Source organism: Boleophthalmus pectinirostris, unplaced genomic scaffold (assembly GCF_026225935.1).
Source record: "Boleophthalmus pectinirostris isolate CB_2022bp ecotype Guang Dong unplaced genomic scaffold, ASM2622593v1 HiC_scaffold_22, whole genome shotgun sequence".
NCBI lineage: Eukaryota > Metazoa > Chordata > Actinopteri > Gobiiformes > Gobiidae > Boleophthalmus > Boleophthalmus pectinirostris.
The window spans coordinates 15820815-15836099 of record NW_026571190.1 but is presented as its reverse complement, the minus strand read 5'-3'; the positions used below and the strand labels follow the sequence as shown (position 1 = coordinate 15836099).

The 15285-nt window shown below is 35.9% G+C and overlaps 1 protein-coding gene across 1 annotated transcript in view; it reads left to right on the top strand.

The window, feature by feature from the left end:
* LOC110173853 (SH3 and PX domain-containing protein 2A-like) overlaps positions 1-15285 on the top strand; it is a 152062-nt gene that overhangs the window by 33647 nt on the left and 103130 nt on the right. The window contains 1 exon segment of the mRNA XM_020939861.2: positions 11591-11666. Coding sequence (XP_020795520.1) covers positions 11591-11666 — 76 coding nt within the window.

Below are 15285 nucleotides of genomic sequence, written 5' to 3'. Positions count from 1 at the left end.
GGAGGCCATTGCTGAGTGCAATAAGGGCATCCTAATATTGAAGATACTACATACCTTGACCTGGAGTATTTTTTTAGATTTGGAAATATGTACTTCACTCCCAGCCACGATTAATTGGAATAATTACTTATAAAATAACAGTGAGCATATTTTGATATTCCATGTTCCTTTTATCTAGACTCTAAAGCACATCCCAAAAGACCTTTTTATTATTAAATCAAAATGTCAAAAAAAAAAGCATTTCTGTATCAAGAAGGTTTCAGTCAACATATTTCAGTTTTTTTGTTTGTTAAATGGTATTTAAAAAAAGCTCAATATAAATAATTGTTAGCTGAAATACACAAATTAAAAAAATAGTAGTTACAGTACCTTGAAGATATAACAAATCATCTTCATATTATCAGAAGTAAGATATGATATTTTTCCTACAATAGGGATGTTACACTTAGTAAAGGTACTATAAAAAGTAAGTACAAGGATCATAGTAGTGGTAGTAGTAGCTTTAATGATATTAGCTTTAATAGTAGAAGTAGTCCTTGAAGTAATAACAATTGTGTTAGAAGTAGCAGTAGTTGTAGTGATTTAGTTTTAGTAATGGTAAGTAGAAGCAGTGAATTTATAGCACAAAGTCTTAGAGTAGTGGTAGTAAGCGACATTACAGTTGTTATATAACTTCATACTCATTTAACTCAGTACTTCACTATTCACTTCACTATCACATTATCTGATTGCAGTACTACTACTTAAATAAGTTGTAATATTTTAGAGTGAGTGTGCTGTTAACCTATTTAAGTTGATCTATGTGTGCTGCGTCAATGTTTTCCATATGTTTAGCTTCAAGACAGAGAGTCATTATCCTCACTATCTCCTCATGTTGTTGTTTTAGTTCACCCCGAGGCACCTCAGGCTAATCTGAACTTTCCTCAGATTATAACAGAGAAGCCAGTCTGAGCTTGCATTAGAGGCTGGCGTAGTATTCAGTTTCAGTGGGACAGATGTCTATGATGGGGTATGGAGAGAAGGGGGGCGTTTCTTTCCAACCACAATCCCTCACATTTGTGCTCTAAATTTAAACTGGCATGCAGCACTAGATCGAGCCCAGTGATTCTCACACTTTTCATGCTTTCAAGTAAGATCTAAGAACATTTTTGGCTCTCAGAGAACTTTCTAAAAATGGATAAAAATGAGTGTTACTATTGCAGTACATGCACATTTAAAATCTGATTATTGTCAGATTTTTATGAGTTATAAAACTATTAAAGTGTAAATGTTAACACATAAACAGCAAAATCATCTTATTTATTTGAGATCATGGTCTCTCTGTTTATCTCTGTTTACTAGAGGTACAGAAATCAGATAATTATCAGATTTTGGTGCGCATGCAAATCATGAAGTGTTAAAACTAAATAAAGGCAAAATGAACAGGACCAAACTAAGCCTAAACAAAGTTTAAAACAAGACTAAACAAAGACTAAACCAAAACTAAACCAAGAATAAACCAGGACTAAACCAAAACTAAACCAGGACTAAACTGGGACTAAGTTAGGATTAAACCAAGACTGAACCAGGCTATACAAGCCCTACACAAGGACTAAACTAGGACTAAACCCAGACTAAAACAAGATTAAACCAACATTAAACAAAGACTATTTTGGTCTAAATCAAGAACAAACCAAGACCGGACCAAACAAGACTAAAGCAGAACTATGCAGTTTAAATAATGATTAGTAGGAGAGCAGCACTAGCTACAAACCAACAGAAATAACAGGAAAACAACTATTACACTAAATCAAATTTAAAACATACCACCAGGAGTCTAGCACGTGCATCACTGTTTGAGAACCTCTTATCTGTACAAATCACTTCCCAGCATTGTTTCTCTCTGTAGCCTCACTGTAACAGGACACCTTTCCTTCTCTCTGGCTTTTATGCGCTGTAGGCATTTGTCGAGATAGTCCGTGGCTCTGGTCTGTTCTGGAGATGTCAACACTTTGGGGGGTGCAGTGTTGTGTGGTGATGTGAGCTCACCTCTGTTACACTTGGACAGATGCAGGCTGAGCTCCAGAGCCTGTGTCTCATCTGTCACTGGTGGTCCCAGACTGCAGGGCGAGCTTGGCCTTCACAACAGGTCTCCAGGGAGGAGGTCCGAAAGCGGGGGGACGCTAATAGAAAAGTATTGAAAAAAAGCCTGAACTGCACCGTATAGAGGGAAGGGGAGTTTGTCATTTGGGCAGTTTTAAACCAATATAAATAGAAATGTTTGTTCTGTTGTAATTGCTAAAGAGGGCATATTATATCAAATTTTATTTAATGAGCTTTCAGGCATGTTGTAATGGTGTTCTCTTATCGTTAGCTTACACAGAATTGTATTTCAGTTGATTTGTGCATGTTTGAGTAATCCACATTGCCCTGCATTAGTACCTTTAGTGCTCTGATATTGCTGTTTTCATCTCCTATCTATTTAGCTTTATTTATTTAAAGTGGCAATGTATATAAATGAACATACAATGTAAATATGCCAGAATTAGCCCAATGTCTACTTTCCGACTGTAGTCCCATGGAAATATATGGTATGTTTTCCATGTGAGGTGTGACTATGTGAGATTTAGTATCTTTAGAAGCACCAATTTGCATTTAAACACACTGGAGGAGTCAAAGATCATCATTCTCACAGTGGTGGCCAGCCTGCCCAGGTTGTGTAGACTTTGTGGAGCAGGTACATGATGACGTTGTCTATTCCGAGGTGGGGCTGCTAGATGAACTGGAAGGGGTCCTGTAGATGTTTCTCTATAGGCTACAGCTGCTCCAAGTCAAGGCCTTCCAGAGTTTTCATGATGTGAGAAGTCAGTGTCATGGGCCTGTAGTCCTTGGGGTCACTGGGGTCTCACACTCAAAGAGAAACAACTTTATTGTACACCCTGGCTCCATTCCCTCCATTACCTTTTATATACTACCCAACCCAGTAGTTAAGCCTCGAACATTGTATAACATGAGAAAACATGTTTTGTTTAATGAATGAATCTGAATGAATTCAACACTCACACTTGTAAGTTTATCCCAGTTCTATAACGAATGTGACAATTGCGTTGCACTGCTCTGAGGCAAAATCACTCTTGTTATTAGAGCACCTCCGCGCATTGAGTAGAACAATCATTACCAGAATCCATATGTTTCTATTGCATACTCTTAAGAATGGGGAACAGCAAAAACTTGATACAGCACCAACAACTAACATACATTAAATATACATTCATCAAGGAGATAAAACAGAGCAAGAGCCGAATAGAGTCAATTAAAGATTTCCTATCAACTAAAACTAAATCCCATTATTTTTTCATGTAACATTTGTCTTGGCCAGTACTATTATATTGTATAAGCAGCTCTTGAGGACAAAATAAGGCAGCTGTATTCTTTCTACATCTAAATTGTTTTATTGTGCAAGAAACAGGAAATGTGTTGTAAGCATGCTGGTAGTATTACAGTGACAGCAGAGCTTCGCTCTGGCATCTGGTAGTTGTGAAATGTATAAACTCATTGCTGCGAATAATTAGGATGCTCAAAATGCATGAGGTTAGACCATGAGAAATAACTGTGGACCACTGCAAACTATTTAAAATGAACCAACTCTGTTTTTCACATTTTTAAGACTGTAAAAATCAGGTACATCGACTTTTAAGTAAGGTCTACAAAGCCAGATAGATGCATAATATAAAACCAATATAAAACTAAGTAGATGGGATGTGAGACATGACAGAAAAACCCCACAGACTTGGAGCATATGTGTGTGAATCTGAGAGGACAGAGGCAGCTGGCACCGCTTCGCCACTGTCATCTTCAATCACTGGAGTTTTTTATCCTCAGGGGGATCCACTGCTTTCCCTTATTCCTCAACTTCCTTAAAAACTACTGAACTTTATAGGAATGCAGTCTGAACTAACCTTTTGGACTAAGGTCACATCACTACACAGTATAAATATTAGGGGCAATGATGTTGCAAAGATGTCAAACTTTTGTGTTGGGGTTATTGTGGGGAGAAATCCTGCAATATAAATCAAATCAATGTCCAAAGTATAGTCATCCAACTCATTATATTAAAGTTTCAGATTTTGTTTTCTTTTGCTGCTTAAAACATTATTTACATTAAAGGTGCACTATGTAACTTTTCTAATGGAGGGTCCAATAATGGAGGGTCCACTTCTTACTTGTCTCCCAGGAAAAGTATATCTTTGCATGGAATGTTCCGCAGTATTAAAATAAACGTGGATTTGATAATTTAATAATTCTTAATCATTATCTGAACTATCCAGACTCTTAACTATTTGATAAAAGACATTGCATTATTAAATAAATATGTCAAAAAATAATCAGTTTGTACTTTTAATCAGTAATATACTTCATTTGTAAATATTCTCTGCATAAATGTGTTCTATTGGCACATTTGACTTAGTGTATCAACTACACGTTTTTAAAACACCTTAATCTGCAATGTAGAATTAACTGTAAAAAATAAAATAAAAAATCGTAAAATAGCAGTTAATTTGTAATAGACAGATTTCTGGCAGGGAGGCATCACCCCCACATCCCCTCGTGATACTGGTGAGTACAGGACTCTTATGGTGAGAACAGGTGGACTGACACTGGATCAGCTGACGGAGCCTCAAGCACAACTGCTGCTCCACACAACTGCTTCTCAAACCCTGAGGAGGGTTGTTTTGTAGTCTTTAGTTAAATCAGAACTTTCTGGCTTTATTTTTAGTTTGAACCTATTAGCTCTATTTGTGTTTTTTTGCTGACATACTTTTAAACACGAAACTATTATAAAGATCCCTTATTTATGTTATTTTTCTTTTCAGTATTGATACTTAACAGAGTGTCCAGTTTAGATACTAGTTTTAGTATTGATTAGTGTTTGTTACTAGATATCAGATATTTTTAAAATTAACCCTCATAGTTTCTATTGAGGCCTGTTTTAAGTCTGGTTTAGGTCTTGTTTTGACCTTTTTAATCCCTGATTTTGACCAAAACCTGGTCTAGTCTTGGTTTAATACTATATTTAATCTAGTTTAGACAAGGGATTAATTGTTTTTAAAAGGCTGGAACTTCTATGGTACATACCTGACTCTAAGTAACAATGTATATGTTTTATAGTGTTATTTATTTATTTATTTGTTTGTTTGTTTGTTTATTTTGCAGCTCATGTTGTTTTAAAATATATTAATTTAGAAAAACGTTTACATGGTTATCCCACTTCAGTGTCATTTTGTCAGTGGCATAAAGTGATTTCAGTATAATCATTTATTGTTATATTTTCTGCTGCAATACACTGCACTTCATTATCCTTTATTTAGGTCACATCATACTATTTATTGTAATATTTATAAGGCCAATTCATTTTGTGTTGGAATAAAAAGTTGATTCATCACTTACATAGACTATACAACTGCTTAGAAAACATAAATGAACAGTTGCTTTGCTCAAACACAAGAGCAGATAGTGGTCTAGTGCTCTCTGTTTCTCCTGGCATGTTGTCATAGAAAAAAATAAATAAATAAATAATACAAAAAATACCCATGCCCAACCATTGCTCGACTTCCCAGATTCCATTTCACTGTCTCCTTGGTAACGGCACGGAGTGAGTGTGAAGAAGAGTTGTGAAGCGGCGTGATTGGACGATACGGCTCTGCTTTGGCCCAGTGTATGTCGGAGTCAGGTACAAAAACATATTATGACTGGAGTGCTTTTATCTGCTATCTTGAGAGCAGATTACTTAACCAGCTGAATGACGTAAGGCAGGTCGTACACTGTATAATGAAGGTGCAATGATAAAGATGCTGTAATTATGGATGCAGGACAATGACAGTTATTATAAAGGGTTGTTTTGAAAGGCTAAGCTAATGTTGTTGGTGGATGGAGATGCACTATTGATGCATTGTTAGTCTTGTTGTATAGTCATGCTGTTATGTGATATTATCATATCATGCATAGGCATATTTAAAAAAACAACAAAAAAAAACTGTCTACTATGTGGCCTGTTTTATGAAATTATACTTTATGAATTAACAAAGTTATTCGCCCTCATGCTTCACTGCAAAAAAGGTTGGTGGTTTGACTCCTGGACGCCTGGGCTTTTCTGTGCTGAGTTTGCTTATTTCTTCTCATGTCTGGGTGGGTTTCCTCCATTATCTCATCAACCCAAAACTTGCACCATAGGTACAATCCCCCAGCAGCAAAGGATGGGTCAATTGCAGAGGACAAATTTCACTATTGGGACAATAAATCATATTGATCTCTTGGGGCTCTGTGTTTGTGAAAGATATAAATGGAAATGCATCTTTGATGGTCTCATAAAGGCTTGGTGAGAAAAATACTATTCATAGCGACTTAACTGGTACTTAGATCAAATTAGGATAATCACAATAGCTAACATATGACAAGGTCAGTAAGGCAAACAACAATATTATTCTCTATTTTCTATATTTGATGGTCTTATCAACAGTTCAGTGAGGTGGGGAAAGAAGCACAATGCATGGCCTGGCAAGCTACATGAATAATAGTCTTCATATTATTAAACACGATAGTGGCACTGGCATATTTTTAGCCTTGACTTGCTAAAAGGTTCTTACAAAATAAATATTTTGTAGAAGGATAGGTGGATATGGACAATGGATTGCCCTGCATGCAAAAGGCTTGATTTGAAAACAATATTTCATTTAACTAGAGCAAGCCAACTTTTGGAGATGGTGCTTTTTGGTAGAAGTCTGAAAAATACCAAAAATCTTACAAAAAAGCACAAAAGGAAACTAGTTTACTCTAAACAGTTTGCAGTGGTCCAATGTTATTTCTCACTTACCTTATGCATTCCGAGCATCCTAATTATTCACCGAGATGAGTTTGTAAACCCTTTTCACAACTTTCAGAGTGGACTTTTGCCATTACAATAAAATGATAACCTTCACTTCCTGATTATTTGACAGTAAAATGTTTTATAATTAGACACAGCCAGTACACAGCAGACTTATTTTGACCTCAAGAGCTGCTTATACAATATGTGTATATATTGGGGCAAGACAAATATTTCTCAAATACACAGGAAAAGAAAATCACATACAGGGCCTTTTTTTTTGGCATTTCGCCCTAATGGTATATTGAAACATTGTTAAGAGTCCAGAAGAATCCGTTTAGCATATTCTCACCCTTTTATGAACTGACCAATGTAAAAAAGTGTCAGAAAAAAGCGTCAGACTTAATCAATTCTGCCAGCTCAGCATCTGTTCTTGTTTGGAGCAGGTCGGTCACCCATCCATCTCCTTCTATGTGTTTTTCTGTGGAGTGTGGATTCAGCAGCATTTTTACAGTGTGTGCGCAGTGGCAGTGAAGACAGCGACAGCCTAGCACCTGTGAGTTTAGTGCTGTCAGCAGCCAAGTCTATAATACAGTTGGAATAACACTGCACATTCAGTGACAGCGTGCCATAACTCTGTTTAAGAACTCATTTGTAACTTTTAAGGATTTGCTTCCCTCTAGACTAGAGAACTGCAAACCTGAAAAGAAACTTGAGGCCAAAGTTGTATGCATCTTCTTATAATAACATTTTCCCCCCAAGATATGGTAATCTACAATTATCATGGGGATTTAACTGTAATTATAACAAAGATGATTGGTTTGTAGTAGCTGTACAAAATAAGATAACAATGAAATATGTTTTAGTATTTTTATTATTATTTAATACACAGTAGTCTCATTACTTAATCCAGATAAACCTATTATTGAGCCACAAGGGACACAGTAGCTCACATTACAAATATAAGTATATTTCTTAAACAGTGCACTATCTTTTCCAGTGGAAGGGCCATTATCTGCGTATTTCCAAAGAGATGGCATTGCTTTGTCTGGAATGTTCCTCAATATTGCATTAAAACTACCTATCTTAATGGGCAGAAGCGGGTGACAGATCCCTCCACAAGAAAATATACATAGGATATATTTAATTACAAACAGAGAGATGTACAGAATGATAATACAGCAAATAAAAATATTCAGATCTGTAGATGTGCATGCACAATAAAAATATAAGATTTAAAAAAATATATTCAGTACAAGAGGTTGAGTAAGGGAGCAAGTATTTATTGCACCAAGGCCTCGTAAGGACGTATTATACAGAATAAAGTATTGTGTTATTGTGAATGTTTGAGACTGAATGTGAGATTGTGATTATGCTTAGCAACATCTCTACTTGTAAAACAAAAAAAATATTTGTTTGTTGAAGATAAACATATTCGTAAATAAAAGCTCCACAGTCTAGCACATTGAAGCATGCATGGTTACAAAATATGAAATTATTATCATTACCATCACACCAGGACATCTTGTTAATGCAGCTTTGAAATGCATGTTCTCAGCTAGTTAGCATAGAGTATCTTAGCAACAAGGTGTCAATCACAACATCACGTCCTCCTATCATACGAGATAAAAGATAATTGGCTTCGGTGTTTCCTTCAGTTTTTTATCCTTTACTGAAATTGGTAATAAAATTGTACAGCCCAAGCAACCATAAACAAATACTGGCCTTTGTTGATTATATGGTTGTCAATAATAAGAACCATAGTCTTCTTCCACATGCTCAGACTGCAGGGACATGAGAGACACGTTTTGACCTGGGAGTATGACCTTTGTAACACTGACTTATGTCTGGTTGTGACTGAGATTTACAGTTCTTATAGTCTTTTTGGTTTACGGTCATTATATACGGACCCAAGATGTCTTCTCAGCTAGGGCACTGTGTAACTTCTAAGGTGGAAGGTCTGCTACTTGCTTTACCTGGAATTTTTCAAAGTAGGGTATTAAACATTTATCAATTGTAGGTGTTTTATAGATCAAATACCAGATCAAATACCTTAAAAACATCAATTCTTACCATGTGCAGGCTTGCTTCTTCATAGATCTGGCCATTAACCTGTGTCCATTGTGATTACCAAGTTTATTTCCATATTGTAGAATTATCAAGGCAAAACAGTAATATTTCCATGGAGATAAGCAGGTGCCGGCAACACGTGGCAGCCGCACCACCAGAAAAGTTACACAGTGCTCCTTTAATCTACCAAAAAAATACTAAATCTTCAGATAACTCACTCACCTCTCCTTTCTGTTGTTGTTGCATATAAATTCTTATAGTCCAAAATAAGTCGACTAATATAAATGTTGGTCAACTAAGGGAACACCAACCAACCAGTTGACTAAACTACTAAAAGCTTATTTATTTACCCTATTCTGAACACAATATATTTCTGCGTCACAGGATCTTGAAAGAATGATAACATTTAGATATAAAATGCTTGATGTTTCCTGTGAAAGACATATTCAAGACCTCATGTTGTGAGCTTGTCTGTTTTGATCATTATGTTGTGCCTGAACTTGATGTATGATTTTTGTATAGAAATAGTTGTTGTTTTTCTGTTACTTCTGTTACATGTTAGTCTTTCAGTAGTTTTTATTGCACTTTTTGGTGTTCAGCATTTTATTTTATTTGAAAGAGACCTCATGTTCATGAAGGGCACTGAATCTTCAATTGTTTAAATGTTCAATTGGCAACTATAGCATTCAATATTATACATATAACAATGAATGCCAAATAGGGGTGACATGGTGACACAATACAGACATTAACACATATTAGTAAACACTGTCAAAAACAGCACATTTTCAGTAGCCTGTTATCAATACAGGTTTTGATTTTCAACAAAAAGGTGAGAGTGACAAACTGAAAAACTGTGAATACTAGCTAGTTTATGACTGTAATTTTATTTGTGAGAAACTTGTTTAGCAGCAGAAATTAGCTCATCTGTTGTAGTTCCACCTTAGTCAGTGCTTTAGCCCAGATTAAAGCATCAATAATTGACTTCAAGACTCTAAACACCATGTGAGCCACCCCCCTTAGCCCTGCACTGTTTGTGTTATGCATTCATTCAAACTAAAACAGAGAGATTCATATTTGCTTTTCCTGACCTCCGTTTCATCTCCATGTCTTCCCTGTTGTTCTATGTTGCTTGTCTCTCCTCTTTTTCAGAATCTCTCTCTCTCTTTCCTCTCTCCTCCTCTACCTTGAGCGCCAGTGTCAGCATTTCTTCCATAACCCTGTTCTGTGTTGCTGTATGAATAAATCTGGGTTCGTTTGACTCTGTGTCACCCCCTCTTCTGCTCCGCACCCTGGGACCAGAGCTGTGGAGTCAGGCTTTAGTTTGGAGGGAAAACGTGTGATAGGAACATGGCTCTCAGGGGTTCACTAAGACATGTGAATAAAGTGTCAGACAGAAACTCACCTCATTGTTTTATAACCCCATCAAATGATTTTGGAAAGCTGCCATTACAATTACCCAGTGGTGGATGAAGTACTCCATTTTGCTACTTAGGTGAAAGTACAGATACCAGAAAAGAAAAAGGAAAAGTATCACGTGAAAAAAATCTACTTAAGTAAAAGTATCAAAGTATCCTTTTTAAAATGTACTTCAAGTAAAAAGTAAAACTATTTCACACATATTTGATATGTAATAAGGCTTCAAATTTAAAGATTTAATGATTTGTGCTCAATTTTGTTCAGTAGAAACTTTTTTTAAATTTTTATTCTAGCCTTTTTTATTAAGTTATTTTTGTTTGCTTAAACTATGAACATGCTAAAAACAAACCCCTCAGGATTTTCAGCAGGTCTCACACAACAATACAAAGTACTTTAAATAATTAAAAATATTTACAAAAATGTAGTGAAGTAGAAAGTACAGATACCTGCTCTCAAATGTAGTGAAGTAAAAGTAAAATGTATCCATTTTAAAATGTGCTTAAGTAAAGTACAGATACCTACATTTTTTACTTACAGTACAGTAACTTTACTACTTTTATTTTGTTACGGTCGACCACTGCAATTACCAGCGAGTACACACAAACCGGAGTGCTTTACTGACTATACTGCTTAATTACCAGAAATATATATTATTTATCAATTATTTGAATCACCATGGGAATCACAATTATTTGCACAGACAGAGCATGGTGTATCAGTGTGCTTATAATTAAGAACAGGTACAATTAAAGAAGGAAACAGATGGTGCACAAAATTGGCTACTGTGAAAATGTTCTACAAGTTGATTACGTGTGTGTAATCACTGGATGTAATACCAAGGATTACTGCACACTGCATACTGCTTTCTCTATACTAATAATGTACCATCGTAGTCAAGGTTCCTGGAACTGAAGCTAACTTGGTCACAGTGAATGGTTAATTTGTTCCTATAGATGATCTCTTTCTGTTGGCAAACCTTGACAATAATACAATTAATTATAGATTTTCTGACTCATAAGCGAAGTGGCAAATACATTTCCACAGTTTTACTGGTCATGTATATTTCAGGAAACACTCAGTTACACAAAGCATGATGTATGATGTAATCTTTTGTAAAACTGTCAAAAAACATGGCCTTTATTTTGAAACATGAACTAATCTCTTTACTATAACCAGGCCTGCATCAAATCACATTAGTACTAACAACTGTACAAACTCTAATCAGGAGCAGAATCTAACCTCTCTTGCCTTCCCCCGCAGATGCAGATCCTGGACAAGTTCCCAATTGAGGGAGGGCAGAAAGACCCTAAGAAGAGGATCATCCCTTTTCTCCCAGGTAACACTCTGCTCCCCTCCACTTTATCCGAATAGACGACCACATTAATAATTCATGTCTGGCACTCTCGGGGCGTCAATATGAGCTGGATACTGTATGTGTGTGTATAGATCGACCGGGTGTACCATGTTTCTGCTGACTCTGGGAATTTCAATCCTGACAGTACTGTATATTCTGATGTGATATTTTGGGAGGTTTTTGAATGAAAGACACATTCTGAGCATAACAAGAAATGGTATGGTTTGTTTACACTGCTTCGAAGTGGGGCTTACTTGTCTTGTGGGTTTTGTCTTGCTACAAATTAGTCCTCAAAGTTTTTATGACAAAACACAATGGCTCATGTTACCTTACCAAATTAAAGGTTATAGTATTTCTTCTTAATCTGTCACTCCAAAGTTTAGTGCTGATGTAGACTTGGTTTGGTCCTGTTCTTGTCCTAGTCCATTCCATGTTATAATGTGATGTGCAATTGAAAAATATTTGAAAAAGTCCTGATTTATATGCATTTTAGAGTCAGTATTTATTTTGTGTATATTTTTTTTTTTTGCTCTAGTGGGAAATTTTTGTTATTTTTTGGAAATGTGATAAGATTTAAGCCCTAAAAGGTCTTCTATGGGTCATTAGAGATACAAACTAAATACTAGTTTTTGATTCTGCTGTTTATTATTACATCTCATTGTTTTTTTAACAATATTGTACATTTAGATTAGTTTTTGTGGTTTAAATCTACTCTAGGTTGATTGTGTCATAAATTAGTTTCAGTATTATCGTTTATTGTCTATATTTTCTTCAGCAGTATATCAAACTTCAAAATTTGTTATCATGACATGTATAATTTTCACACCACTGAGTCATGGTTTGCCTTTGTTAGATGTTGTTTTGACAGTACATTTTCACCATTACAAATCACATTATTTAATCAGCTACTAGCAAGTTCATAGTTGTGAATTTTGCTCAGTGGCAGTGCTAATAAAACTACTCTGATCCTGTAGTCATGTGTGTGTTAGCCATGTGACTCTCTGGTTGTAGGCGACCCTTACGAACAGGAGACTCAAATCGATCGCAATGTTTGTGGAGTTCAGAGTTCAGGGCAGAGGAGCAGACAGACTCTGCTAATAGAACACATCACACAGTATAACTGGGATTCACAAGGTCCTTCACGATTCAATACATTACACAATACATGGCTCAAGATACAACCATGTCACAGTTTCAGTATAGAGTACTAGTTTGTAAAAACTAAATACATTTTGACATCTGTATTTCTTTGTTAAACCACTACCTGCACAAATTTAAATACCTCTATCAACAATCAAAAACAGTGAATATGTCAAATGTATTGCATAAAAAAAGTTTCTTACAAAATTGTACCAAAAAACTACTCTTGGTGATAGGGATGGGCATGATTAATCGATTAATCGATAATTGATCATTAAGAATTTCATCGATTACGTTAATTTTAATCGACAAACCGAATGTAGGTTGCTGTGCGTAGCGTGACCAAACAGGGGTCCGTACATGTGTCTCTCTGCACTCAGAAGGAGCGAGCAAACACAAACAGTCGGTCAGTCTGCAGCGTACCGAAGCACAAATGCGTATTTAACGATAATTTGTACAAGAAATTCCACTCTTTCCGTTGCGTTCGGGACAAGTGTGACTCCATGTGCACAGTGTACAAAGCAGGAACATATGTTTCAGTGTCCAGTGGGAAAAAGCTTTACCAGGTGAGAGTCGCGCAATGTCGATGACGAGTCCCCACCTCCCACCCCCCGTACGGTGTCCTGGTTTTGACAAACACAAATATGGTCACACTAACCTGTATTCCACTGAATCATGTCTTTTAATCCGACAGAAGTTGACCGCATCAGCGACACAAGAGCTGTAGTTTTATCTTCACTGAGTTTATGCAAATTAGCGATGCGGTTTTAAGTTTCGTTTCTGTGAGAAACTGAATTAAACACATTATAATGTCAAACGGATTGATGTGGCTCTAGAGTGGTTACGGTTTATATGTCGTAAAGTTGAATTTATTTATGCAGATTAGTAGTGCAGATAGTAATAATAATGATGATCATTTTAATATTAAAAGGTTAATGATTAATCGATAATCGATCGTTAATTCTTCCGACGATCGATTAAGAAAATTTCATCGAATGCCCATCCCTACTTGGTGATATAGCAACACAGCAGCCCATGATAACAATACTGTATCACCAACTTTTGTATCACAATGTATTGATATTTTCAGTTTAGTTTAAGATTAATCTATGGAATTTCAATAGTCTATTAATAATAAAGTGGCTGTACACATTTTTTTCCCATGCAGTTGAGCAAAATCTGTCTGCTTTCTGCCTGCTCCATGGAAATTTTATTGCTTTTCCCAAAACGTTCCAAAGTATGGCATCGTACTCTTCTCTGTGGAGAACAGCAGGATCATTACAGACCACATCTCTGGAGAGGCAAGCTTGCTAAAATGAAGAATACATGACAAGAGAAATGTGTGTCTTTTAATATTAACATAAATGTTGGTAGATGCGATGTGCTGCCCTATGTTTAATGCAGGAAATTCCATCTTCTCCTGTTCTGGGAGTTTTCTCATTGGCACTCAACACAACAAACTGCTTTGACAGTCAACCAAAAACTCCCTGGTTACACTGAAGCATGTAGTACTTTTCCATGTGGTTCTATACAATAGTTGCAAATCTTACAAGGAAAGAAAAGCAACAAGCCATTTAAGTTAATTTAATTGTCAGCCGTGATCTTGTGGCTGCTGTTGTCCTTCCAGTATGTTAATAGGATGCAGTTGTAAAGATTGTAGCTTTGTTATTTTTCATTAAGCCCAACTACTAAATCTTCTTACTACTGCAGAGTGCTTTGATTATGAATTTGACTCATACTACAACTCATTATCTTATATTATTTGTTTACCAAATGTCCTTTTTATTGTTTATTGCTTTCCGGTAGCTAGTGCTTCATTTTGTAATTAAGTGGCTCATTTGAATATCAGATACTGTCCAAGTCTGTCCCAATCACAGATAGTCTCTAAAAGATCAGTATATCTGTTCAATATTTTCACTTCGATATTATCGGTTTTGATATTTAAGTATATCAGGTATGCGCCTTGAACATTGGTCGATCATAATATTTTCAATGAAAGACTTGAAATTGCCCTGTATTTCATTCTGGTCTGTTGATTTACCTATTGATAAAAACAAGACAGTTAATACATGCAACTTTGATGGAGCATGTCCATAGTATGGTTTATATAATTAAGAAGGGTTAAGGTTGGGCGCTACGATACAAAAACTATTAATCAATCCCCCAAGTTCAAACTCCTCTTGAGACACAAGCTGATCACTGACATGTAGAAATGACTGTATCGTAAATCAAATTAAAGAACTGATTAAAGGGCGCATCTGTTACGCTATTTTCTGATCTGTGTAATAATGTTGTTTCCTCATCAAAAACATTCCCGGAGTTGTGTTTTGGTTCATCCACACGTTTAACACACAGACTCTGATCATTTCGGCTGAGTTCTTCTCTCATTCAGAAAACACTCCACCTTGTGATGTCATTTGGTAATACAGAAAGTGCTCCACTGTTTTTAAACTCTATACAA